Below are 27,983 nucleotides of genomic sequence, written 5' to 3' on the forward strand. Positions count from 1 at the left end.
TGCAGTGGAAATCAATCTTTTTTCAGATGGCATTTGCAAAGCACCAAAACTGAAACCTGGGAGATAATCAGAACCAAGACATTTACTTTATTTTTAATAACAATATCAATAAAAATAAAAAAATAAAACAAAACCAGACATAACTTTCTGAAAACAGCTTTCTACCTCATAATTTCACAGAAATTAGCTTGGAAATATTGTTGTGCCCTCCCCTCCTTTGATTCCTGCACCATCCCTTTCTGTTACCCCAACCACAGCAGCCTGTGAAGATGAACCTGAGGATAGTGAAACCTCACCTACTTCTCCAACTGTGTGTGGAAAAGGAGGGGGGTTCCTCTGGAAGTAATGTTGACTAGAGGAAAACATGGGCCTCCAGTCCACTCTTTCAGCCCATCCTGATTTTCCTAGCTATCCAATCCCCTCCCCAAAATGAGGGTTTTTATGGTGGTGGGTGTTCACACCTCATAGCATGAGGGTGGTACCCAGCTTTCTTTCATTAGCTTGGTTGGGTGACTGGAGAAGAGTGGGCAGTAACTGGAAGCTTAGGCTCACTGAGCAACTCAGCACTCATGGGTTCCCAGGGTTTCTCCTTAATTCCTGGCTGCTCCAATGCTGATGGTTATACAGAAACTCACCTACTCTCTCTGTGGCCATTCAAATGGCACAGAGAGCTACTCGATACTTTCCTTGTACATTCAAACAACAGATGAAGGATGAAAGGGAAGAATGAGAAGGGTGCAAGCCAATTCTGATGCGAATTTGTTGTGATGGGAAAAGAAAGTGGAAGGGCCTCAATACTTTTCTGTTCCTTTGCCATTTCACTGAAGTGTGAAAGAGAACTGTACTGTTCCTATCTGGAATATGTGCTCACATTGGGAGTCTCTGCACCCCCAGCGCAGGGAAGATGTGCAAGTTCTCTTTCTGATAAGACTGAGATGTGGAAGAACAGGAAGCACAAGGTGCCTATACCCTCAGCCCCCTTAGCAAGATTATTGCATCTGAAGTGGCTCTCATGATCGTGCCCTCTCTCTCTTGAAACTCTTTCCCTCAACCCCATCCTAGCATGATCTTCATCAGTCACAGAAGCAGCAGGTACGTGTAGGAAGATCACAGGGGGCTAGATTTGGGGCTGCCTCTACCTAAGACAGATCCAGAAAATATGCAGATGGGCCAGAAACCCAAAATTCACTTAGAAAGACTGAACCCCCCCCCAAAAAAAAACCTGACATGAGCCTTTCCCTCAAAATCCTGAGGGCCCACTTTGACCATGAGATAGTGTTGAGGCCCAGTCACCTCAGGAGTGAACAGCACTTGTCACACTGAAGATTCTTCCTTTGCTTTCAGGTGCCAAAACTATGAGCCAAGTAACAACCGTGATCCTCCCCTGGCAGCTGCATGAGCTTTGTGTAGCGGTCCCAGCACCTTCCTTCCTGGCTGTAGTAATACTGGAAGGCACACCCCATTCTCCCTTTCAGCAGGAATCCCGACCTTTCAGTACTACTGAGTTAATAAATGCAATTTCTGACTAAGAAATTAGATCCCTTAAGAAAAGTCACAAAAAAATCCCAAAGTAAACATGGTTTGCTTTAAATAGTTCAGTAGAAACCCTCGACTCCCGAGAGCCCTTGCACAGGGCCTCTGACTGATGCTGCACCCAGAAGGGCACCTGCAGCAGTGTGGAAGGTGTGCCGAGTCACAGGTAGCAAAGCCAAGATGGCAGCTGCTGCTTCCTCTTCGCCTCCCGAAGAGGACCAGGAGTGGGGATCAGCTGAGGGCAGGGCTGGTGTTTAGTCTTTGGGTGTCTTCTTGCTGCGTGAATTCCACATGCCACGTTTGGAATGGTAGTAATGGTAAAAGTTCCTGAGTCGCAAACGTTCCACCTCCAGCCCACTCTGAAGCACCCTGTGAGCAAGCCAAACAGAAGGAAATCAAGAGACAGAAAGGTCATTTAGTCCTCCAACTAAACATCTGTTAAGGACAAACCACTTTCAACTATGCCACTAAAACACATGCTGAGACTCTCTCACCCTTGCTAACACAGGGTATAATGTGGGAAAGAAACGGAATGTACATTTTGCCAATGGAGATTTTAAGTTATCATTGTGTGGTAACTGAAGAACAAACTACTTTTAAATGTCATGCGTGAAAACACCTTTTAGAGACTGCCTCCTAAACTATACCCCCTTCACACCTCTTTAGCATACACATTTGAGAGCATGTTCAGTGTGTCATTTGCAAACCAAAGCTGTAACACCCTTACTCAAAGAAGTCTTATTCATCTCCCTGCGACTTACTTCTGAGTAAACCCATACAGCAAACCTGAACAAACCTGCTGGACTGCATGGCATTTAGGGAGAGATTCTCATCAGCTAATCCAGATTTCTGAAATTTCTCTCTTAAGCTTTGCCAAAGCTTGAACTTCCAAAGGGTAAAGTAAGATCTTTTGATGTGGGCAAACACTTAGTGCCTAAGGATATGCATGCAGGGATTTGTTGTTAGTTGCATATTTTATTTATATTCTGTTTATTATTGTGAGTATATATAAATTGCTTTGACCACCGACTGCAAAAATAAAGGCCTCAGATTGACAAGTAATTCTTGTCTTCTTCATCCTTCATTGCTAAGATCTGACTGCTTCCAGATGGCGACCTTTTCGGGTGTCAAACATGCTGACATAAGAGAGGATAGAACTGGTATTGCTGCCTGTTACTCCTTGAAAAGAAATGCTAAGTAAGTGGTCCATATTCATAAGCAGCATAATGTTAGAAGAGCAAACACACAGTATCATGGCTGTTTTGTGAATACAAAAATTGGGAACCTGCAGTTTTTTCTGGTCACAGAAGAAAAAAAAGTGATCTCTTCTGGCATCATGATTACATGAGCAGACCACTCATGTGAATGGTAAGTTTGTGGGGAGCCAGCCACTTGTAGTGCCGTCTGCACCAGATCTCAAAAGTAACCTCACAATGACAGATCTCACAGTGACATGAAAGTTACTGTGCTGGTCCATATTAATCCAAAGGCTATCAAGAAACAGGATCACTGTGGTTGGCCAAATCCAAAACTGCAACTATGGCATGGTGGCATCTCCCTCACCATGTTTCCAGGCTGAACCACTCATGAAAGACATGGTCATACCGACAAGCCTTGAAAGTGTTGCTTTTTGCTTTTCTAACACTACCTGGTGCTAGGGATACAGTTCACTGGGGCCAGTTCTGCAGGACAGATAAACAATGCTTTTTCTTTTATGACTCTCTCGGTGGAAGAGCAGAAGGGGCCAAAATTCACTGGTGGGGGCAAAGGCCCCTGCCTCTGCTGTGTGCTGGCAGCACCCCAAAGAAAATTAGGAGGTTGTTCTAAGACTGCAGCAATCGAAGGGCCCTCAGTTGAGTTATGTGACCCTGCAATGTTGGCATGCAAGTTTTAAAATCAATTTACTCTACATGGTTAAATTTCTAAAGACATTTTGATAATTTGATAGCTCTACCAGATTGGTTGAAAGGAAGCCTATAAATGTAAGAAATAGATGATAAGTATGAGGAAATCCCGGTTTTGGCTCTTTCATTATTCTTTGAAGAATATATATATCAGTCGTCTAACAACTAAGGGGATGGGGTTTCACTTCTCCCAGTGTACGTCAGGGACAGGGAGACCTTGCAGGTTTCCTGTGCAAACCTTGGGGTGAATGGCTTCCCCTTTGTTAAGCAGAGGTTAAAATCAAGGGTGAATGCAGCATCCCGGCCTTCTGAACACTACAACAAGGAACTGGGAATTGGTGGCACATCTTGAAATGAAAAAATCTTCAAGTAGACCAACAGCCTTGGGGCATTTCTGCAAAGTCACAGCAGAGGCTCCAATCACATTTCAGATTTGGCATGAAAGCCCCAGGCCCTTTTCAAAGTCAATTGAACAACATCCAATAGATGGAGGGGCGGTACAGCTTTGCGTTGAGAGGTGAGAGAGAGGCTGTGCTGCAGTTTGCCCCTTCTCAATTAAAAATGTAGGTAGGTGTGTGTGCAGCAGCAGAAAACACAACCTCCAAAGAATTTCATTAAAAAAGGTTAGAACATTGCTGTTGGGGAAGGAAAGGGTTAATTTTGTTGTTCTTCAAAAAAGAGAGAGGAAAGAACAAAAGTGGGGGGAGAGTCTAGAATGCTAGAGAATATCACCTTCTTCCTTAACATAAACATAATAGTATTTTAGGGCATTAAATTTGTCTGCGTGGTGCTGCTCAGGGATGGCAACAGGGATCTTGAACCATGCTACATATGTTGAGGCCTGCACATATGACATCATTGACTTGTGACAGACGCCTCTGCAAAGTGCAGTAGACCTCAAGATCCTCATCTCTACACCAAATGTTGCCAGCTATGTACCCAGAGTCAATAAACCTGCCTTGTCCTGCACCAGGTCTTTACCCAGCACTGGGGGATTTTGGGGCCGGGGCCATCCCAGAAATCTCACCTGTCCAACAGCTCCCAGTCCTCTCCACCCCAGCGGTCCCGGAACTCTTCTGTGTTCATCCCACCAATACGGTCAAAGTCAGATTTGTAGATCCCAAAGAGACCAAAGCCATTCACCTCCCAGTAGCCTGAGAAAAATGAACCAAGAATGTTGCCGGGATCTTGACATGGAAGCAAGGCTATGTTTGAGAGCCTAGACAGTTCTGGTCTCCCATTCATTTTGCTACCCAAAGAAGCCACTCTGTCCTCTGCTGGCAGCAAATATTATCTCATGTGGATTCAAAACACGTATAGAGATAACTTTAATTAGATGAACTTCTGCGAAACCAGGACTTCTTTCTATTCTTCTTTATTCATTGTTTATACAAATTATATTGTGCCCCCCCTTCAGTAGTGATTTCAGGGCAAGGTACAACAATTTAAAATACAAGCATCAATTAAAACAAAAAAGGAAAATACAAAGAAAAAGCATTGATCTATCTATTCTTACAAACAACAGGGCCATGTTACCCCCCCCTCCAACATGCTCAGTGGGGAAATGATTCCACCACTAGGGTGCGAATTGCCAAGAAGGTCCTCTGGCAAGTCCCAGATTGCCTGATTCCAGTTAACAAGGGGACTGCAGAAGAACCTTCCACAGCCAACCCCAAGCGCTCCTTCAGATCTCCAGGTCCTGAGCCATTTAGGACTTACATCTAAAACTTTAAACAAGGCCCAGTGACATGCAATCAGCCAGCGCAGGTCTTTGAGAACCAGTGTTATATGGTCTTGTGCAGACATATCCATTAACACTCTGACTGCTGTTATTTTGCCCCAAATGCAGTTTCCAGACCATCCTCAAGGGCAGTTTCACATAGAGCTGATTGCAGGAGCTTACTAGTACCTGGATTGCTGCAGCTGGGTTATTCCTGTCCAGGTAAAGTAAAATCCAGGAGTCCCCCCCCACCCCAGACTATGCACCTGTCCCAGTGATGCAGTGCACCCTTGTACAGAACAGACATTCTTATTTCCTGGTCCCAGGAACCACCAATCCATAGCAGCTCAATCTCACCATGGTTTAGCTTCCATTTACTGTCCCTCATCCAACCCATTAGTGCCTCCACACATTGTTCCAGTACCTGCCCAGCTTCACTTGACCTAGACAGCCTTGTCCGTGCTGACTGGCAGCAGTTCTTAACAAAGTCAGAGCCCTGGGAGAAGGCAAGCATATTCACTCTGCTGCCCAATCTGTTCCAGGGCTCTTCTGCCCCAGATTTTCAACACAGTGGTCAAAAATATGAAACAGATTTCAAGTGACAAGTACTTGGCAAAAAAGAAATGCCTACTGCACAAAGTCCAGATAGCCTGAAGATTTCAGATAAAATATATGGACCCATTGACACAATAATAAATAATTTAATAACACCAGGTATTAAAAATCATAACTTTGGTGTATGCTTTCTCTCTAACACACACACACACACACACACACACACACACACACACACACACACACACACACTTCCCTGCTGCTTTCTACTGCTAAAACATCCCCACACATGCTGAATCTCTCTCCACAGTCTCACTTGGCAGCGTGACTATTCAGGGCTTTTCTTGTCAAAACCATTTAGAGAAGAGCAGCCAAGTTAGGTTTCCCAGCAGGAGAGTCAGAGCCCAAGACTCCTGGGTTCTTTTCTGAATTTGTGGTGCACCCCTCAGGCAAATGGTCTGGCTTTTCTCTGCTGGGTTGCAAAGGGGATACAAAACTTCCCTGACGGAGCCACAAGAGGTTTGAGCTGAAGCCTACAGAGCAGCTGTCAACCTGCATGTTATTTCTGCTCTTGCAATGAGAGTGAAGTTTTAAGGAGGGTTTCAGATAAGAGGTTTTTATTTATTTCTATTTATTTATGAAACATACATCCCACCCTCACACAGGGTGGTGCACAGCAATATAAAAACATGTTTTAAAATTTTTAAAAATTAAAAAGCACCAAAAGCAGTGCAGAACAATCATTAAAACAACTGGCTACACAAGAAAGTTTTAAGCAGCTGTATAGGCCTGTTGGCATAAAAATTCTTCAGGAGACTTCCAAGAAAATTAAAAGTGAAGGTGGCTTGCCAAATCTGTGCTGGAAGAGGGCTCCACAGCATTGGACAGGCGACACTAAATGCCCAACGTCTAGTTGGGGCCAATTGGGGGACAATTAACAGCACTCCTCCAGGTGATCTCAGTGATCTGCGTTGTGTGTCTGTAGGCATCCTCTAAGAGGGCTAGATGGGAACAAGGGCACAATTATTGTGCCAGCAGTTTGGCTATTTAACAAATTTTTGCTGCCCAACACTAAGCTGGCTATGTGAGGAATGTAGCCATGCTGCCTCTCACGTAAGCAGCCTCATTCATTCAGACAGTCAGTCAGTCCAGCCTCCTCCACTTCCTCAGCAGCCAGACATGTTTCACTTACCATTGGGCTCTCGCGGTGAGCTCCCGCACCCCAGCCGCATGACAATGGGCGCATAAGCCAGCTTTCCCTCCACGCAGTGCTTCCGGATGCTGTCGAGAATGTTGAGGGGGAAGTGGATGTGCAGGTCGCACAGGAACACAATACTGCTGCCATCCTGAGGGATCAAAGAGTGGCACAGACAAGCCATGACAATCAGGTATGAAGCAGTCTTGGGAACAGCTATCCCCTTTGCCCTCGGTCCTCACCTCTATGGCGTCAACCCCGGCCTGCAGTCCTGCTGAGCGCTCAAAGTTTCCTGTGCGCTTCAAGTATTGGTATCTGTGAAGAAGATGCACACCAGTGAAATAGGTGCAGAGATTCTCTCTGTGTGTGTCTCTCTGTCTCTCTCTCTTTGTGTGTGTAAGCCCAAAGTTGTGGGGTTGTTTTTGCATCTTTTGAAACCTGGTTCTAACCACCAGGGACTTCCAAATACCAGAAAGGTGGAAACAGATATGAGTCTCACCAACTGAAGGAAAACACCAAACTACAATCAAGGCAGGCTAGAGACAGTTACATATTTTTAGTTGATTAAATGATATACCTTTAACTCAACTGAATTAAGTATATTTAAATAAATTTGCATGCTACCCTAGCCTCAACGTGGATACATTTTAGAGCTGTTGAAAGGGTTGCAATACTTTGCAATTTAATGGGGGGAAATAGATTATTCCTTCTTTTTAGAAGGGAACATCACTATTTTCTTGTTCTTTATTAGTAACATGCTTGAATGAAAAGAGACTCAGCAAATGAATAACTGTCCTTTAACTTTGAGGCCCACTAGTTAAAAGTGGTCTGTCACTGATTAATCAACTATGGTTGCACACCTAATTGGGAAGAAGTACCATGAAATTCAGAGGGATTACTTACAGGCAAACATGCAAAGGATCTCGTTTAAAATGCAAAGTTTAAAGTCCATTACAGTGCAAATCTATGTATGCCAATTCAGAAGTAATGCCATTCTTTTCAGTGGGGTGTACTCTCTAGTGTGCTAAGAGTTGCAGTCTTAATCTACCAATTAAACTGATTGAAACTTGAAGCCATAAGGATATTATTTGCAGATTAAGTAATCAGGTTGGTATTTGGTCACAACTCATAAAGCAAAGACATCATCATAACACAGACTGAATGGAGAAATGGATGTAGCAAGGGCAGGGTGCACACAGACACAACATGCTTAATAGGGCATCTGATTTCAGCAGGCATGGTTCTATCGTTGCCCCCTCTTTCCATACACACATGATCTAGGGCATTTCTGCTATTGCCATTTGCTCTTCAAGCCTCATGTTTACAGACAGCTAAAAAGCAGGCTAGTCATGCACAATACTGAAAAGTCTGGAGAGGAAATAAAACTGTAGATAATTTAAATGGCTTTATTTATCTACCTAGCGGCCAACTGTACCCACTGTATCATCCAAAGTAATGCGTTTGGATATCATTATTGGTCCAGCTCAGAAATCAAGCAGCGGTGGCTTCAAGACTTGAGTTGTGCAGGCACAGAAACCTAATGAGACAGGCTCCAGAGCTTCCAATGTTCCTTGCATTACCTGGGCAGGTGAGCTTCCTGAAGTGCCTTCTCCACATCCATGTCGTCACTATCAAAGTCTACCAGGATAACGTTGAAGTTGGCATCCTTGGTGTTCAAGTATAGGTTAGACATGTCTGAGATGAACTGCTGTACCCAGCGTGCTTGGTTTTTAACTGTGCAAGTTATGAAAACAGGCTGTTAGCATTTGTAAGCACGCTCAGTCCATGTTGATGGGGGAGCATCTTCATGACAAAAGACTCGTATGATCTATGTGGACACATATCAGCAGTGGCAAGAGAATAACACTCTCAGCATGTGTTTCAAGCATAGCCAAGACTTCAGTGGCATTCAGCCTGTGGCAATTCAGCATTCGGCGAGCAGAAGAAGGGAATAATTACATAGTGAGTGAATACAAATATATAGTTAAGAGCAGCCCTGCTGGGTCAGACCAAAGGCCCAGCCAGTCCAGCAACCTGCTGTTTCCCACAGGGGCTAAGCAGATGCCTCTGCAAAGTCCACAAGCAGGACCTGAGTACATTAGCATTCTCCCACAGCTGTTCCCCAGCAAATGGTTCTCAGAGACATGCTGTCTCTGATCCTGGACTCGGATGTAGTATACATCCATCATGATAGCCTTGACAGCTTTATCCTCCAGCATGAGGATATCCTCCCAACACTTACACTGAACAGAATTTGTCAGGTTAATGCCCATCCCCCTGGTGTGGAGAGCATCTCTAGGAGCTCTTTGAAATTCCTTTTTGTCTTTAGCATCCCGAAACATTGGGTATTACCCCCAAACGTAGCCACCTCGCTGCTCACCCTTAACTCCAGATCATGGCATATATTTGGCACATCCACATTCACATCATAGAATATGGTTTTTGTATGTGTAAACAGACACAAATTTTAATTAATTTGCCACAGGTTTTATCTTTCCCTCAGGGGCACAGGACTTGGCTTGTTGCTTTTTTTTGGGGGGGGGGACATGGTACACAGAGCTGTCTGACTATAAGTAAGTGAAACACCATGGCCTCTTCACTGCCTTTTAGTTGGGGGAAAGCCAGAATGCCTCACATCTGTATTCTGTAGTAGTCTTATAGTTTACAAAATGAGGAAATCTCGTGGGAGGGAGGGATCTTATGGGAAGTTCAGTTCCTGAACTAGCTTCCCAACTGGGGTATGGATAAAGATATTTCCCATGTGATTTTCCCAAAGAGGTACACCTGGTGCTGATAATACAGTCTTTGTAGTGTCAGGTTAAGATGTTTTTATTTATCAAGGGATTCTAAAGGGTTAGGTTGCCTCACCCTGCTTTTAGTTTCTATAGTCTTATAGCCTGTCCATTTGTCCACTGTCATAAAGGAAGTTGTTTTTGTTATATTTTGTATGAAATGTGTATGGTACACAGAATCAACAGGATGAATGGCAGCTCAGATATATTGTAAAAAAACAACAACACACACACACACACAAAAAAAAATCTTCTCATTTCATCTGTCACCCGAGTGCCCCAGGGAACAACAGTGGAGAGGCAGCAACGCTGTCCCTTGAGTAACCCATGAGTTGGGCCAAGGTCCCAAGCAAACCTTTCTTGGTCTAAAGACATGCCCTTACCCCCTGCCCTGAGAAATGAAGGCAGAATGAATGAAGGATCGCTGCCTGCGATATGCAGACTCAACCCAATTTCCCCTCTGGTAAAACAAGTTTTGCAGGCGGCTGCATTGTTATAAAGAAACTGCAAAACATGTCTGAGCAGAGGTAACGGTAAAACAAAAGCAGGGGAAAGGAAGGCATCTCTCAAACTACTTTCAGCACACTTTTTTAAAAAAGCCACTGTTGGTGGTTGCCAGTCTTGTTTTGCCACCCGCCCTTCATTCCACTAGTCCCTAAAAAAGCAGCCATTCATTTATGGGACAGTCCCTTACCTGGCACCACAAAATGCACCATAACATTGTGCCTCCAGCTAAGCCGCAGAGGTCGGCACAGGATGGGCTTCCCATAGAGCAGGCTCCAGGCACTAGGTGATGGCTGAGATTCAGTGGACACCGTTGCAGGCCCCTCGGGGTTCACTTCAGTGCTGTCCTCTGATTTTCCCTGGTGCAGCAGGACATAGATGTACTCTGAGAGCCGCACAGTCCTCTGGCCTCTCTCCATCAGCTCCAGCTCCATCAGGTATCGGTTGCCCCGGGCCGTGTCTCGCCTCTTCTCCACATTGATGATCCTCAAGAGGGTGTAGATGCTGTGAGTGGGAGAATGGAAAGCTGACGCAGTCCCGGCCTAGACCAAATACCCTCATCGCAAGAAGCTACCTTGCACCAGGATCACATTCAGACCGTACATTTAAAGTATATGGGATCCCCCATACAACAACAATAATTTTATTATTTATACCCCCCTGATCTGCCTGGGTTTCCCCAGCCTCACAGAGCTAGCCTTAGCAAACTACAGTTCCCAGGATTCTTTGGGGAAAGCCATGTGGTTTGAATGTATGGTGTGGTGATATGAGCCTGGTCAGGTTATGTTCACGCCAACTGTCTAGTCTTGACTGGCTGTGGCTCTCTAGGGTTTCAGGCAGGGAAGGGTCTTTTCCCATCATCTGCTCCCTGAACTGCCACTTTGAATGGGAGACACCAGGGACTGAACCTGAGGTACTGCGTGCACGGTATGTGCTCTCACTGGGGCCCTTCCCCACTCCAGGAACGCTTCTCCTTGTTTTAGGATCTGTAGGGGCAGATTAGGAGACACCCCGATGCACACAGAATGCTCTCCTAGCAGCTACAGGGAATACAGGAACAATAATCTTTTTGCGTAGGCTAGCCCTGCTCCAAACAGGCCTAATCAGCAGAAACAGGGTCTATGAAAGCAGGAGTTCCACAGCTCTCTCACAGGGGGATTCTTTAGGCATTTCCATAAATGGGGAGGCCTTCAATAAAGCAGCAAGTTGTTTGTGTGCCTCACAACTTAACAGAGGTAGGAGGAACAAGGGCATAGGTTTGTGAGAAGTGGGACTTAGGAGAATCTGCTGGTAGTTCAGAAGTAGTAGTTCTGGCTGGATCGAACTAGAGGCCGATTTCTGCTTTACAGCAAGCAGAAAGACTAAGTAGAAGCCTGATTTCTCAGAGTCCTTCTGTGCAAACGTTATCTGTTTTGTCACAATTACCCCAAGAGTTCATCTGCCCCTCCGTTTCCCAGGGGTAGTGTTAGGCCTCAGTTACTATTCAATTCAGTTATATCTACTGATTTTGCCCACTGATCAGAGGAGAGCTTCCAGCTGTCCTAAGTGAATGCAACATCTTCCCAAAGGGTAAGCTCTTTTACTCTCTGTATGTCTCCTGAGTGGAAGGGGTGGGCGTGGGGTCCGCATTTCAGCCCTTGCCTACTGTACAGACACTGTCCCCTCCACACCCCAGTTCTCCCTTCCTACCCGCCATTCTTCTCGTTGAGCTTCTCCATATACTGAGCCACCACGTCCACCACCTCACTCTCGCTCAGCTGCAGGTTTCCCGAGACGTTGCACCGGAGGTCGTTCCAGTCCGAGCGCAGCAGCTCGAAATCCACGGGGCTGACGCTGAACGTCCTCTGCCAGTTGATGGAGTCCTCCAGCCAGCTCTGCTGCAGCTCAGAGTTCTCGTAGCTATAATCGGACAGCTCCTCCTCGGCCTCCTCCCCCAGGGCCTTCTCTGGGCCCTCCTCCTGCTGGGACTCTGTCATCTCAGACATCCGCAGGAAGGACGTCACCCGCACGCCTTCAGGCAGCACCACCTCAGAGGAATTGTAATCCAGGGTGGTCCTCGCCGCAGTGGTGACCTCAAAGGTTTCTTGGCTGAAGAGCCCTTCTGCAGGCAGGCTCAAGGCACTGGGCTGCACCCTCTGCTTCCTTCGGGCCTTGGGGGCCTCTTGGTCATACAGCTGCTCCCATTTCCTGCTGGCCCGCTGGCTTTTCCTTTTAGAAGGGTCTGTTTCTTTGGAGGCATTGCCAGTGAGCCAAGGGGTCCTATGGCCAGGGATGGTGTGCAGCTTGCTGGAGGGAGCAGGCCGCCGCTGAGGGAGCCTGGAGTTCAAGTGCACCTTCCTGGGCAGTTTGGGGTAGAGAAAGACTCCGGGGAAAGCCTCCTTTTGGGACGGGGCCTTCTTCTTGCTGGGCTGCAGCCGCGTCACGTACACCTTGTCTGGGGGCTTCTTGGTCTCTTTCTTGGGCTGCCCCTCCTCCTTCGGGTTCTGCTGTTTGGCCTTCCCAGCAAAGAAAGGCACAGAGAGGCGAGGCTGGAGGCCGAGGGAGCTGCCTCGCTTAGGTGGCAACAGCAGCCCGAGCTCGCCCTCCTTCCTTCTGGTCTCTTCGTCCTCCTGATTCTGCGCCCAGCTGAGGGACCGGCCATAGAGAACCACCTGCTCCCCAAAAGGGGCTGCCTTCCTGTAGGCCTGGGGTGCCTTTGATGGAGTCACAGGACTCTGGCTCGGTCCAGTGTTTGTACCTGTGGAAACAGGCTGCCCGGTCAGGGTCCCCTCTTCATTAAACCTCCTTTGCTTCTGGTTGAAGGCATAGTAGTCCACATCATTCCCATAATCCTTTGTGACAAGGGGCTTCTCTTTCCTCTGAAGCCCTGTGAACACATTTGGATCCAGAACACCCGGGCTCTTGTCCTTGTCCTCAGGGAGTGGGTCGGTGGGCTCAGGACTGTCGGCTCCTTCTTCCTCCTCTTCAAGAAAATCTAGAAAATAACCAGCAGCAGAGCAGATAAAGTCTCATGGGTAACATGCCCAAGTGCAGGGGAAACTCGAAGGCAAGAAGGGTTTGGAGGACTCTAAGGCAAGAGGCAGCTGAGGAAGGAAGGGGTTGGGGGAAGGCCTGGAACAGAAAGCAGGGGAGGGTGAGTATTGGGTACTGGTAAGCAAAGTCTCTGTGTACCACCATGGCATGAGGTCAGACCCTGAAATAGATTGGGAAAAGTGCAGGCTGTGTCTGTGAATGTCTCTAGTATTGAGGGAGTGATGCTTTGTGTGAGCACGCATGGTTCCTCCATGTCTAGCTGCCCTTTCCTCAGGGCCTCCTGTTATGTTCTCTGGCCTACACATCCCTAATGACCTTTCTTTCCCTACCCCTGGTGCTGGTCAGCACAGTCTGTAGGATCAAAATTAACTAAATGACTTCATGCAAAATGGGAAAATGTGTACACGCCGTGCGGATTTGAATAATTAATTTTAAACGCATAATTTGGGTCTCTTTGGGACTTAACAAGGCATTTGGATGGCATAGCCCTGCCCTCATCCTTTGTACATTTCAACCAGATGAATCAAGAGAGAATTTCCTCCATACTAAGTAGTAAAAATCACATAAATTAACTGAGGAGAGTCAAGGCTGCATATCAAAGGGATGGCAAAGGTCTAATATTCTTGCTGCTACAAACAAGATTTGGAGTGGGGGGGGGAGTACTGATTGCATTTCAAGGTATTCACAAGCTTGGTCTCAGCACAGATGGGCCCTTGGACAGCTTGCCTCTGGATTGCAGAGGTTGCCTGCAGAGGTCGAGGTGGGAGAGAGGCATTTTGTCAGCAGAGATTAGGAAGCTGCTAAAGATACCAGAAAACTCCCCACAGAACATGGCAAGAACCAGATACTCTTCTTCCCAGGTGTTCAGTGGTGGCAGTGACTTTGTCCATGCCCCTTTTAATGGAGGTAGCCAGGGCATAAACCCCAAGAATTCCAGTCTTTGGCAATAGGTACCGTATTTTTCTGTGTATAACATGACCCCTATTTTTTGGGACTCCAAATAAAGAAATCCCCCATATGCACTCTCCGTGTATAAGACGACCCCCAATTTTAAACTTGAAAAAATAGGGGGGAATATAGTCTTATACACAAAAAATACGGTATATCTCATGGCAGCTTTCTTGCATGGGAGTCACAAGGGAAATCAAAGTGACAAAAAATAAAGAATCTCTGTAAATGCATTCAGGAGCCAGGCTGGTGAATAGCTGCCTGCAGTTACTCTCCCATCCTCACCAAGCAATCTGTTGCCGTGACACAACCTGCCTGGGACTGCAATCCCTGTAAGTGGGTGGCACAACAGACTTGCTTGTTCTAACACCACCGAAACACACAGAATCACAGAATTGTGGAGTTGCAAGGGACCCCGGGGGTCATCTAATCTAACCCCCTGCAATGCAGAAATCACAGCTAGAGAATCCCTGACGGATTCCAGCCTCTGTTTACATAAACACACACACACTTCAGAAGCTGCTCATAAAATGGACAGAGATCGGAGTGTGGTTCCTGCCCGATTGGAGGATGCTGTATTTCCCAAAGACTACTTACTCTCAGGATTCAGGAAGAGAAAGGCTCTCTGGTGTGGATCTTCCTCCTCCTCCTCTTCCTCTTCGTCCATCTTCATGTATTTGTAAAAGCCAAATCTGGAGGGCCAAGCGACAAGTCTCAGATAACACACACACACACACACACACACACACACCTGTGTTGCTCAAGGATAAGCCTGGGGGCTTTTGCTTAGCAGGGAATCCTTGTAAGAGGCACCCAGCCTACTTTTTCACAGATTCCAAAGGGACATACTACTGTAGTCAGTTGTGGTAAAAACAACAGTCTGGTGGCACTTTGAAGACTACCAATGCATTGTAGTATAAGCTTTTTGGGCCCTGTTAGATGCATGAAGTAGTCTCTTATGGAGGTAGACAGCGGCAGACATATACATAATATTGATGGCAAGAGTCTCTTCTTGAAGTTGAGCTTCAGAGCCCCTTCGTAGAAGAGACCACAAATTGGCCATGTTTGCCACAGAGTTGCATGCAGTTGAAACAGATTACAAAATGGAAGGTGGGAGGTAACACTAAAGCCAGAGACTTGACTTTGAAATATCCCGAACAGCATCAAGATCAATGGATTATGCCATTATGACTCAGAGCAGTTATGGATGTCAGGGAAAGAGGGCCAATAAATGTGAACTGAGTTCTCTTCCCCTCTTGCCAATTCCAATTGAGCCGCAACGGAAAGTTCCTTCCCTAGGTTGACTACTTTGTAGTTCCTGTAAAATTTCTCATCCCCAATGGCAAACAACAGTGACCAACTCACAGAGGGTCAGGTTCACCACCAACTCTTCTACGGTCCTAGGGTCCCCATTCATGTTTGCTGCACCTTAGATTTCACATTTTACACTTAATCTGCCAGGAGATTGCAATCTCTCCACCCCCAACAAAGTACATCTGATGGGTTTCTGATAGCTCTTGGCAGTCAGCTTCCTTACTGCCCTTCCTGGTTCACACTTACTTTTCCAAGTAGAGCGGAGACTCCCTGTAGAAGCATTTGTTCTCCGTCTCCATGTGCGTAAGCCGGGTGAAATCATTGGGGTAAACAAATGAGAGGTAGACCTGTGGGAGGGGCAACCTGGTGAGAAGAGTCACAGCAAAGTAGGTATGTTTCCACTTCCTACAGGTGGAGGAGGAAAGGGGTGAATTATACTGGGCAGGAAGGAGAAGCTGCTCCTGGGGCCCATCCCAGAAAACACATGGCGGCAGGCCGTGGGCACGAATACTACCAGCTGGACCCAGGAGCGGTGAGAATTGCACACGCCTAAACATTGTGACGTAGATTCTGAAATCTGCCTTTGTGGTTTTTTTATTTATTCAGAATCAAGCTCCCACCACTGCATTCTGTGCTTGATAGGAATCAAAGAAGCTTTTGGTCAGGTTACAAGTGCTCAGCTGGCAGCCAGCACAGTTATTTACCCATTCCCTTCTTTGTCCCTCCCCCATCCTTCTATCTTGCCCCCAACTCCCCATCTTTTATGGTGCACTAGCTTCAAGTTCAGTCCCTGTTATTAAAAAAAAATCTGCTAATGCTGCTGGCCCAAATGACCCAGCAATAATGTCTTTTGAATTTGGTTCCCAGAGCACTGCAGGCATAGCCTGCCCCCCACCCCCCACTGCAGGGCAATGTGCTGTGTTACAGGTGCATAGGAATGAGTAATGGCAAAAGTAGTGGAGATACTTCTCCATGGACAGAGAGAAAGCTAGGCTATAAAGCCCATATGGGGACACTTACAAACTGCAGGCCCTGATAGCGGGCAATAGGGAAATCCTTCACCACGTACGTGGGGCTGTAAGCACAGGGCACCAGCACATTCTCCACGTGGGACGGCTCGATCTGGGGAGCTGAGATAAAGGCAGTTAAGCAAGAGGAAGAAGCCACAGGATCAAACCCAGCGGTTCCTGAGTCCACCTGCCTAGACTGTTACTCTCTGGACTGCTACATAAATACCAGACATTCTTCTCCCTGGCATGTAGTATTCCATGAAGAGGGTTTGTTTTGTTTTTGTTGTTGTTTGTAACACTCATTAATGTGATCTCCTGATTTGTTTTTTAGTGGAAGAGTCAAAAACAAGCTTAAGGGCAAGGCAGATAGGCCTAAGATTTCTGCTAGGAGTGTGTGTGAGTGTGAAGAGGTTCAGTGTCCTCCATAGCTCAATTCTCATCACTGCTAGAAAATCAGAATTAATGTTAAGTAGTAAAACTTGTAGAACAAATTATTAAAAATAAGCTAATTTGCATGATTTTTTTAAAATGCTAATTTTATACTTGTTAAAAGTATCCATTCTCAGCACAAGGACAGAATTTTATGTTGCTAGGCACAGGCACTGTAGATAGCCTGGGCTGAATTAATCCACAATGACTGTTATATCTTGGAGGTCTTCTGCTTTTGATCTAGACTGTAAGCCACCATCTCCCCAAGAGGTCATTATAGTGTTACTCAACATTCCTGGAGACTGAGAACCATCTTCTGTCAACATACCTTCTTTTGAGACCAGGATTAATCCAGTCTTGTTGGAAAAATCGACTCCCTTCCCCATCTCAAAAGTCTCACTTTTGGCAAATGCAAAGGTGATCATCTTGTCTCATAGTTTCAGATCAATAAATATCCTGTATGAATGCCTCCTTCACCCTATTGCTGCAGACACTGATATTTAGCTAGCTCTCCACTGACTGACTGCTCTTTCTATCCTGCATCAAAACACAGTAAGGGGGATACAATGCTCCCCAAACGTGTTTCTTTCATGGGTAGGCTGCTTCCAAACAAATATGCTCTTTCTTGAGCTCCACCAATTTCCCCTCCTTACAGCGAAGGGAGCCAACACAGGGGGCTGGACTAGATGACTTTCGGGGTCCCTTGCAACTCTACAGTTCTGATTCTATGGCAATATGCTGAAGATGTTGTTGGACTACAACTCCCCAACATGTTCCCTAACATCATGGCTTTTCCAGCTACTCCACCCTTCGTTCTTGGAAGGTGTTGTTGCAGGAGAAGGATTGTGAGCAACATCATGGCAGAGGTGTTTCTAGGAGTAAGGTGAAACTGTGAAGCTCCCTTGTTATTTCTGCTACTGGTTGGTGCTGCAGGTTGTTCAAGTAATTTTGTTACGTTTATAGAAATGTGATTTTTCTGGTATGTTGTTATATTTTGGTTTTCCTATGTTATGATGAAATTGTTACTATGCAATTGCTTTGCAACAATATTATAACATTGTTTTTGTAGTGTTTCTTTGAAATGCATCCCTGTTTCTTTGTTGTAACCTGCTTCGAGTGGGAAAGCGGCAGACAAATAAAATGAATGAATGAATGAATGATCACTGGCCCTTTTGGCTTAGGCTGGGGGGCACTGTAGTCCAACAACACCTGGAGGGCACCATGTTGTCCATCGCTGTCATTAGAGTTTGGGACGTGAGGGCAGTGTTAGCAAAAGCTAGAAGGAGGCATCTTGACCCAATGCCAAAGCTCTTGCCCAAACTGAGACCACTTATGCATGCATAAGCATAAACCCCCACGCCCCTGCTAATATAGGCAACGCCACAAGTGCCTCTTCATTCTTGCCTCCCTGCCCACCTCCATTCCTCTTCCTCTACTGCAATGGCAAGCAAACAGACTTCACTGGAAGACCTTTCTCACTTACTGAGGAAGAAAGTGTCCCGAGGGTCAGGCTTCAGCATATCTGCTCCATGCTCATCTCTCTGCGCACCCCAGAGGTAGCTGCCAGAGTGGCTGGCGAGGGACTGAGGCACATGCCCCACCTCATTCATTTTCAGGCTGGATTCATCTGAAGGGGAGGAGAGGAGAAGGAAGAGAGGGGTCAGAGAGGGTGGGTGACTTAGTGAAGGGCAAATTCACACCTATAGTTATAGCAGCAGCACTTGATTTTTGTCTCCAGGATTTCCCACAAATGTCAGGTGTAGCTATCAAGGAAGGAAGGAAGCACATCTTGGGTGAATTAGGGTGTGTGTGGTTGGTTATATTTCTGGGTGCAAGATATACGTATGCCCAAGACCCCTGCAGGCCTTGCTATGTTATTAAACCCAAGAAGAAGGTAGGAAGGAAGAATGCTGCTTTAAATATCTCAATTCTTCAAGAGGAATACATGGCTTTTTTGGAGCATCATGGGATTAGGCACCGATATGGCTTCTCTCAAGAGCCAAGTCTGGAGCAAAACAGTTATAAGGCTTCTGAGATGGAAAGCTATATCTAATACTTAGCGGCCACATCAAGGCCATTATATGCTCTACACAGAGACCTTCCGTCACAGGCTCCAACTGTCGGAAGCAGCATAAAATCTTTATCCAGCCTCCCAGTCTTGCCTCTGCTCCAGAGGGAATTAGCACCCTCCGTTTCCTTAAAGAGAACCCTGTGCCAACTGTGTCAGTTAGACAACCACCTAAACTCAACCGAGCAAAGGTCAAAAGCAGCTCATGCCATCCCAGGCCTGGCAGCTCACATATCTCCAGATGCCTCTCATTTACCTACTTCTAAATACGCCACCAGGGTTAGTCTGAAAATATTTGAGCCTCTGAACAAACAGAAAGCAAAGCAAGGAATAATTTCTCCAGGGATACAAGTGTTCAGAAAGGCAAAGCACAGCCCCGCCTCCTGCAAGAAACGACAAGACTGCCAGGAACGACATCATCGGTGTCTGGGAGGAACGAAATGCCATATCAATTAAGTGCTGGCTGCCTCTAATGTCATGTTTATTAGATGAGGCTGTCTGTTTGCACAGATCCGTACTAGGTAACTGAAGCAAGGCGAGCACAGAAGTGCAAGAAATTAGAAGGGCTGCCCTCCGCCACTATCTCTTCATCTGTCTTCCCACTCAATCCTAGTAAGCAGAGGGGAAAACACAGTCACCTGATATGGCAGAGTCACAGTACAGAAAAACAGAGCTGGCCAAAGACTCCACAAGCCTAGCTATAATGATATGGCGCTCATGGGGAAAACATCAGCGCTGCGGTTACATGAGGGGAGGCACTTTTGTGGCTCTATGGCTCACAGCTGTAATACAGGGTGGTTGTTCTCAGTTCTAGCCAAAGCCTTCCTGGATAAACTTTCAGAACTGGTAAAGCAAGAGAGCTAAAGGCACCTCAGAACTCACACATCAACTGACAGACTAAATGATCTGTTAAACTGGGCTGGTGAATAAGGCCAGAAGACATACTGTGCTCGCAAAAAACAAAAAAGCCAAGCAGAATATTCCTAAGAGGGCTATTCGGCTAATTATCAAGGAGTTAATTTTCAAAGGGCAGCTCTTTTGATAAAATTTTATGGCAATTCCTTTTATTTAACTCTGCCACCACCTCCAGTATTCCAGCACTGTGCTCTCTTCTGAAATGGCAAGCTCTTTATACGTAATAAACTCTGAATTGCACCACTGCGCCCAGACACACTTCACTCGCAATGCAGCTTGAAAAAAGCTGGGGGCAGAGACACACACCATCAGCTGGGATTGTGCAACAGCCAGGGCTAGCTTCTGCTATTAGCCTTAAGCAGAAGGCATTAGTAGAAAGGAACTTGTGAAGACTGCATAAAAAAGCACCAATTAATTTTAAAAGAAAAGGAAAAAGGGGGGAAAGACTTTGATGTAGATTCTAAGTTAAGCAAGTTCATGGAATGAGTTTCCTGCCTCTCTTCTCCCCTTACCTCTCTGCAAAGTCTCCTGATCCATGTGGGATGGGATGGTGGGGGTGGGGGTGGGGGTGGGGACTCTGGTGGAGAGAGGCTGGTAAAGTTTCCTCCCTTAAGCTAACTTGTGCGGCAATTCCTCCTTCCTGCAGCAGCTCCATCCCAAATTGTTCGGCAGGCTCCCAACCTCCCAGAGGGGCTTTTTGAGGAGGCACAGTGAAAACGACAGAGGAAAAAAAGGATGGGGACTTGCCCTTCCATTAGGTTCCTTGATCATTTATCTTAGGAGGATCAAAGGCTTTAGGATTGTATCCAATGACGTCATCCTGTTCACACGAAGGGCTTCTGCCTGTGGGACAGAACTTCCCTTCCCTCTCCTTAGCAAGGGGGTTTCTGGCAAGACCAGTTTGTGCCTTTTGGATGAGGCATAACCTTCGGTGTGAAAAAACAACAACCCTCAGCGGCAGAGTGCTAAACACTATTAGATCGTGAAGTCACAGCAGACAACACCATTTCCTTGTGTGCTGCTCTGAAGGCGATCGGGTGGAAAACTGCCTGCCCTGAGAGCAACTGGCAGCACCTAATGCCATTTCGATTTCTCCTAAGCAAGGGGTGCAGGTTTCAGTCAAAGTGCTTAGCACAGCAAAAAGTCAGCTTAGCAATCAGGTTGACTCTTCACCTGGCGAAGACTGGAGGGTTCAAATGTGGGGGTGGAGAGGGGAAAAGGGCAGGGGAGGCTCAAATTGTGGCTTCACACTGCAATGCCAGAGCAGCAGACATTCGCACTCAACTCTCCCGAGTTCTCTGTTCAATCAATAAATAAGACAAGCCTCTTTTAAAACAGAAAGGGAAGGGAGAGGAAAATATAAAAGGGAAGAACTATGTAGCACATACTGGAGAAGTTAATTGCACTGTGTATCATTCTATTGAAAAGAGCAATGGCTTGCTCACACAGCCTGGTTGCCTGGGACAAGGGAGAGGAATGGCAACATTAACTCTCTTTTCTTGTGTCAGCACAGCCTGTGCATGGTCTGCTGGAAGAAAGGCAGATGTACCCATCACTAAGTACAGGTGGTTCTTGCTTGCGATTTTTTTGCTGTCAAGATAACTTGTGTTTGGGGACAGGGTAAATCTACATCAGGCATTTCTGATTGTCCCTTGAGGAAGGGGAAACAAACATAAATGATTTTATTATTGCGGCCATTCCCTATTTGTACATAATTTACCTACCTAGTGCTCTCATGACAGCCTTGGTCAAGGAAGTTACACCACATTCAGAGACTGAGCAGTGCTTTCTACATAGTGCTCACAAATGGTCCTCTCGGGTGTCGCTCCCAGGTGCCCTCCTGGTGGCACACCCCACACTTTTCCCGACAGCACTGGACTGGCACATGCAAGGTGCGTCCCTGCTGGGAGGGATATATTCGCCGGGGCGGCATGCCCTGTGCTGCTTGCCTTGCCCACTTGGGATGCCCCACCCCATGGCATGGCGCACGCATGCACACCCCACCACTCCAGGCACTGGTGGGGGTTGCTATACTGGCATGTTTTTGTATCCTGTGGTCCCACTGAGACTAGGGAAAAAGTAAAGAAGAACACCTCCTCCCAACCGGATGAACAGCAGAAGAGGGCAGAGTGAGGAATTTCAATGCAACCCTCAGCTGACAAAAGCCTGGGAAGTTCCCTGTTGCCTAGGTTAACTGCAGACAAAAGGGTTCTGCTGATGTAAAACTAGCTTATGATGTTGACCAGATATTCCAAAATGATGAGCTGGAACTTGAGGAATTCAATATTTGCAAATCCCAATATGAACTGTCTTGATCCACTCCTCCCAGACTAACATGCAGGGTGGAAGTTAAGCTAGCCAGCAGCTTTTGCACTTTCTGAATGGTCTGGTGCAGTTATTGGCTCGAAAACCAAAACATATATAAAATGCATATTTTGATAGAAAATAGGCTTAGAATATTTTGAGGGGGAAATATATTTTAAAATGCATATTTAAATGTGAATTTTCTTGCGTATCTTACACACACACACTTTAATACAGAAACAGGGCCAGAGCAAACATCTGGGTGGATAGATTCATTAAGTGACACAGACTGGAAATGTGGAAGGCTTGGTTACTAATAGTGGATGTCAGAGACACAAGAGCTAACAAATGGGCAACTTCAGGAGTCAGGGGTGGGACCTTCAAGCAGGTCCTTGTATAAACCCAAATTATCCAGATAAACCATCTCTGCTTGATTTGGCAAATGTTTATTCCCTCAATATTGTTCCTATAATGCTAATAACAAGCCTCCTTCAAGGCAAGCCTTGGTAGCAAAAAACAAAAAGTCAAATAAGCATCCTAATAAATCAGAGCAACAATTCTGAAAGCTTTCAACCTATGCTGTGATTAAAGTTTTCCCAGCTATGGTGAGAGAAAAGATGCTTTTGACACAATGAAAGCAACGCCAGTCTCTAATTCCCCAGGTTGAATGCTAAAATTGATGCTTTCAACAATGCTTAATATATATTTCCAGCTTCCATTCCTTTCCCCAGGCAGCCTACAGTAAATAAGACACAAATATAAAACATACTTATTTTCATTTCCCCCTTTTGGGCATTTGCCCTAAAATTTACTAGACAGTAGCACACAAGCACTTAATGACACAAAAATAAGAAGTATGATATAAGAACTTTTGTGCTGTAACACAAGAGCCAACCAAGCCTTCATGCTCTGAAGCACTCAAAAGGCAACCATAAAAGTCGCCTCACTCTTATTTACAAAAATATGCCTCCTGGATTTTCAAGTCACATCTGTTTAGCTCACTGACAAGGCAGGATTTCCATTCATGCCACCTGACTGGAGCTGATACAGTTGCAGGAAAGCAAGAAGTGGCGGAAAAGCAAGAATTTACTCAATTGGTCAGTGCTCAAATCTAGACTCTGGAAGCATTTCCCAATATGACACAAGGTAGAAAATGGACCCAAGCTGGTGGAAAGTCAAGATGATATTATCTGAGGTGGCCTGAGAGAACATGTCAGAACAGGGGACAGGCAAAGGACTTGGCAAGCATTATTAATTGAATAAGGACTTAGCCAAACTTATCTTTCCTCTGCATTTTGCAGGCATGGTCCACCATTTAAAGTTTCGTGTCCAGGTGTCCTTTTTTGCTTTTTGCTCCAGAGCTTTCCCTGCAAAAACCTGTTCTTTAAAGCTCAATTGGAGCAATCATCAATCTGTGGAAAACCCAAGTTGATGTTTGCTCTGATTTAGCTTTAAAGAGCAGGCTTTTGTGGAGGAAGTTAGGGGCAAAGAAAAAACCCAGCTGCTTAGCTAAAGAGCAGGGCAAAGGTACCGTAAGTGTGAAGAAGCCCTAAAGCAACTTATTTTCAATGGTATCAGAAGGTAGGGTTTGCAGAACCAGCTCATTACTAGAAGAAACAACAATATATAAGATAAAGTAAGGGCATGATATATGTATGCTAAGTGAATTAATTTGACTCGGGAGGACTGTGGATACATTGAATTATATAGACTATAAAAATACATGAATGAAGCTTATGCTGTAATATATTCTACTGATCATTGCTGATTATCATAATGTTTTATGTTGCCTGCATGTGTGCATATGCTTTCTTAAAAGAAAACACAATACATTTTGTATATTAACAAAGAAGCAGGGCAGGTCGTTCACTTTTTGTGGGGGGAGACTGGATGGGCACCTCTTTTGTCAAATACATAAGCCTGTCTCAGTCAAAAATTCTTCACCACAGCTTTCAAACATCCCTTTCGGGAAAAGTGTGCTACACACAGAAATGACAGGCTGTTTGGTGAGTGAGTGTAGGCCAGCTGTTCAGAGTCTCTTCATACAGAGTATAGAAAGGTAAAGTTGGGGTAAGGAAAAGTAGGAGAGGCTGGATAGCTCTGGCCAGGGCTGGGGATGAATCACTTCCATCAGTGGAAGAGATTCTAGTTACTCCTACAATCCTATGCAGACAGCATCCTGAAGCTGTATAGTACCTATGACTGTTGTAGCACCAGCAGTGTCAGTCTGCTAGTCTGAAAGATGCAGCATAATCACATGGTAAGATTTAGCCTCTTGACATTCATGCCATGGTGACTTCCAGGTTAGACTCTACTAACACTATGACTTAGCTCGTGTGTAGCCAATGTAGTGCCCTCCAATGTAGTTACTGGATTGCAGCTCCCCTGACCATTGGCCATGCAGGCTGGGACTGATGGGATTTGGGAGTCCAAGAACATCTACACGGCACTCTGGGTCAGCTGCATGCGCCAAAATGAAACTGCTATGTGCATTTAGGGGCACATTTTAGGAGCCCCTTCTGACATCTAAGAATATGCAGAGATTATTGTTGACGGTTATCTGTGCAGCGGCTAAGAATACACTACAAAGAGATCACACTGTAGCCTTTCCCCCTAAAAGATGACACCGTCTCTTCCAACTCCACGTGCAATCACTCCTTCTTAATAACTGTCCTGCAGCCAAGGAAGGAGTTTGCAGCCAAAGAGCGAGATAACAAGAAAATCACTCCTCATGGGGCACAAAGCTGCAGATCAGAGGGTAGAGGAGAAAACTCACAGTGACTGATGTATCTGGAAGGAAATATCCCCCCACAGCACATCCATCTTGCAGGCACTTCTGTCAATAGCCCAATTGCCACTATTCCTCTCGTGCCAGTCGAGCCCTCGTGCTTCTGTACCAAAGGAGGCTGACTTGCCCAACCCCTCCACCTTATCTCCACCTTCCACGGGATACTTAATTACAGGCGCCTTGTGTATTGAGTGCCAGGCAGGGATCTATTCATCAAGCGCCTCCTGCTGCCGGGCCAGGTTATGAGGAGGGAAGTGGAAGATCTATGGATTTAATTAAACTCGGCACTATCCATCCCTGCTTACAAGACAGGTGCTCATAATTCAGCTCTGGAAGCACCAGCTGACGGGTATTTGCCAAGGGTGCTCTTCTGCTGGCCTCTTGCTTTTCACTCTGAGATGGAGCAAGACACAAGGGGGAAAGGGCAGCAAGAGCCCTGGGAAAAGAAGAGCAAGGCGGCGACTGCTTATACAATATATATGCCCAGTATACACATGCCCAGTAAAGTCTATACACACTCCCAAACCCCCTTTGCCTTTTCATGAAGGATCAGAGCTGCCTGCTATCTTATTTTTAGCTTTCCCTTCCTGCAAAACACACACACACACACACACACACGTACATGTCGTGATTACAGTTCTTTGCTGGCTCAGTTGCTTGATTCATCTGGGACTATTTTTCTAAGTGTATTTATCACCCCACAGACGTGGAGCAATGGACCAGCTCTTGTCTTGTGCACTAAAAAAAAGTGAATACTGAGAGCTAAGCAGTTGCAGGCAGTTATATACCGAAGGTCTAGTGCACTGGTTCTCAAACTTTTTTTCTCTGGGCCACATTTTCAGAATGAAAATTTGCTTGTGCCACACCAATTTATTTTTAATTGATAAGAAATACATCAGAAAACAAAAAGAAGCAACTCCTAGCAGTGCTTGATTTATAACATAAAACACAACTACTTTATAATATGATCATGAGACATCCAGAAAGTATAAACAATGCAGCTCCGTAAGAACATTAATTATTCCCAAAATATAATTATAAACAAGCCTCTTACATATGTACCTTAAATATGTATACAAACTCAATGAGATGTGTGAGCTTGCTTATGCCAGATAATCTCATTTATATTAGGTCCAGTTTGAGACAAACACACTCTCATCTCCTCATCAAAACAAAGAAGCCTTTCCCTTTTCTGATCTTTTCATATGCAAATCTCTATTCACAACCATATGTCATGAAAAACTGCAGAAGAATAGCCAATGCTCTTGAAGAGAGGCATGCATATTGTTTCTGGTTGTATGTATGTATGCATAATATTTTTATACTATACTATGCTATATTATACTACACTTAAATGTTCAAATGCTTCTTTGATTGTCCTTGAATTTTCTTGCTACACTTGCCATTCACTCCTGCCACAGCAGTGTGGCACAATACACCCTTTGAGAACCACTGGTCTAGTGAAAGAGCGTTGGACTAAATGACTTCAAAGGGAATTTTCAGCCCCACACATTACAATTTCTGCCCTCTTTTTGGGGGGAGAAAAAACCCTCACATTTAGACCTCTGATGTATCTACTCAGAACCCCCCCCCCCCGAGTTTAGAGGTTTCCTGCCCTACAGTGCAATCATATAGACATTTACTCAAAAGTACGCCCAAAGCTCAGTTCAATGGGATTTACTCCCAAGAAGGTGTGCACACTAATTCTCTATCCTCCATACAAAGAAGCAAGGAGCCTTAGCAGAGTTCAATGACACATTCCAGCCAAGCAAAAACACTCAAGTGCAAAGCCAGAACCTTTGCAAAGTGTGGCCTGGAGACAGGGTGCCTGATAGTACACTGGTGCTTTTTGGAATGACAACGGGAGGTCTCAATACATGGACAACCAATGAACTCTACAGGATCGTGCTGGCACGCTCTTTTCTTTACGCGTGCACCAACTACACACATTGCAGGTTGCAGGAGGAATCCTGTATCAAGCTAAGGCTGCAAAGCCTCAGGGGGGAGGTGCGCTTTACCTGTATAGAGTGAAATGTAGGGTGAATCGATGACCTCAAACTTGAAGCTGGGCAGGAAAACGCGCCACTGAAAGAGACAAGAGAGTGATTAAGAAAGGCCAATCTATATATGCATGTATTGTGTGTGCTCCTGCATGTGGGGGAAAGGAAGTTTGCGGAAGACCAGCTGGTAGGAATGTGAATGGGGAGGAATTCAGGAGAGTCCAGAAGGCAGGCTGTTAAAGTTCCCATTCAATGCCTATTTCACACTGGCTGGTGACTGTTTCTGCCCCATGTGGCTCTTCATCTGCTCTCTGGCGCAACACCTTGGGAGAACATGTTGCTTGGAGGAAGTGTGTGCTCCACGCGCAGCCAGAAGCCTGCTGTTCCTTGGGAATGTGGCACTTTGGGGCTGAGCCCAAGAATCAGGTGGCACTACCCACCATAGCCAGTAGCTTAACTAGGAAAGTTTGCTCTGTGTTTGGAAGTAAAAAGGGAAGAAAGATGCAGCACACAACTCAAGGCTTTTGTCTGGCTGTAGTTCATCTGGTGCAGCTTCTGGCCTTCAGAATGCAGGTGTGAATCAATTACAGAGATAACAAACTGAGTCACTGCACTGATCCGATAACAGCTTTTTAGTGTTACTAGCTAGTCTGGCCTGGCCACACCCTGCCATTGGGTCAAGAACATGCAATTCTGCTGAATCGTCCTGATCCTTTTCTGGATAATGGGCAACAGTCAACTATATTTTACTTGGAGCAGGCCCAATGAAATGACTGAACATGACTAAGTTAGTTAAACTTGGTTGAATAACACCCAGTATTATTTTTGGTTGTTCTCTAACCTGCAGACAACTTGGGCAGCTGTTACTCAACAACTGCCAGGAACACAGTCATCTTAAAACATATTAGCACTTTTTCTTTCCATTTTTTTTTACAGGAGCATTGTATTTTCTGAGCACTCAGCCAATTTCT

General features: G+C 45.6%; 1 protein-coding gene and 2 long non-coding RNA genes across 9 annotated transcripts in view; 2 read left to right on the forward strand and 1 right to left on the reverse strand.

Annotated features, from left to right (window-relative positions):
* LOC307212868 overlaps positions 1-18,414 on the forward strand; it is a 71,562-nt gene extending 53,148 nt beyond the window's left edge. Inside the window, exons 4-5 of one of the 2 annotated variants that reach the window (XR_013837250.1) lie at positions 15,910-16,030; positions 17,182-18,414. This is a non-coding gene — a long non-coding RNA (uncharacterized lncRNA). Of the gene's footprint in view, positions 1-15,909; positions 16,513-17,181 lie in introns of those variants that run through there. The other variant, XR_013837251.1, reaches the window with a different exon arrangement.
* The window catches only part of B4GALNT4 (beta-1,4-N-acetyl-galactosaminyltransferase 4), a 171,865-nt gene continuing 143,946 nt past the window's right edge, over positions 65-27,983 (reverse strand). For all 6 annotated transcript variants that reach the window (XM_079970085.1, XM_079970087.1, XM_079970089.1 and 3 more), the window contains 12 exons: positions 27,031-27,097; positions 18,421-18,564; positions 16,519-16,628; positions 15,745-15,845; positions 14,782-14,876; positions 11,893-13,177; positions 10,394-10,707; positions 8,488-8,641; positions 7,150-7,222; positions 6,905-7,058; positions 4,465-4,591; positions 65-1,902 (listed from right to left, as the gene is read on the reverse strand). In XM_079970085.1, the coding sequence (XP_079826211.1) occupies positions 1,788-1,902; positions 4,465-4,591; positions 6,905-7,058; positions 7,150-7,222; positions 8,488-8,641; positions 10,394-10,707; positions 11,893-13,177; positions 14,782-14,876; positions 15,745-15,845; positions 16,519-16,628; positions 18,421-18,564; positions 27,031-27,097 (2,739 nt within the window). In that variant the 3' untranslated portion in view covers positions 65-1,787. The remainder of the gene's footprint in view (positions 1,903-4,464; positions 4,592-6,904; positions 7,059-7,149; positions 7,223-8,487; positions 8,642-10,393; positions 10,708-11,892; positions 13,178-14,781; positions 14,877-15,744; positions 15,846-16,518; positions 16,629-18,420; positions 18,565-27,030; positions 27,098-27,983) is intronic.
* Positions 2,626-3,548, forward strand: LOC307212880. The gene is made up of 2 exons (XR_013837253.1): positions 2,626-2,737; positions 3,267-3,548. It is a non-coding gene; the product is annotated as an uncharacterized lncRNA (long non-coding RNA).

The sequence above is a fragment of the Podarcis cretensis genome (assembly GCF_951804945.1).
Source record: "Podarcis cretensis genome assembly, chromosome: 1".
Lineage (NCBI taxonomy): Eukaryota > Metazoa > Chordata > Lepidosauria > Squamata > Lacertidae > Podarcis > Podarcis cretensis.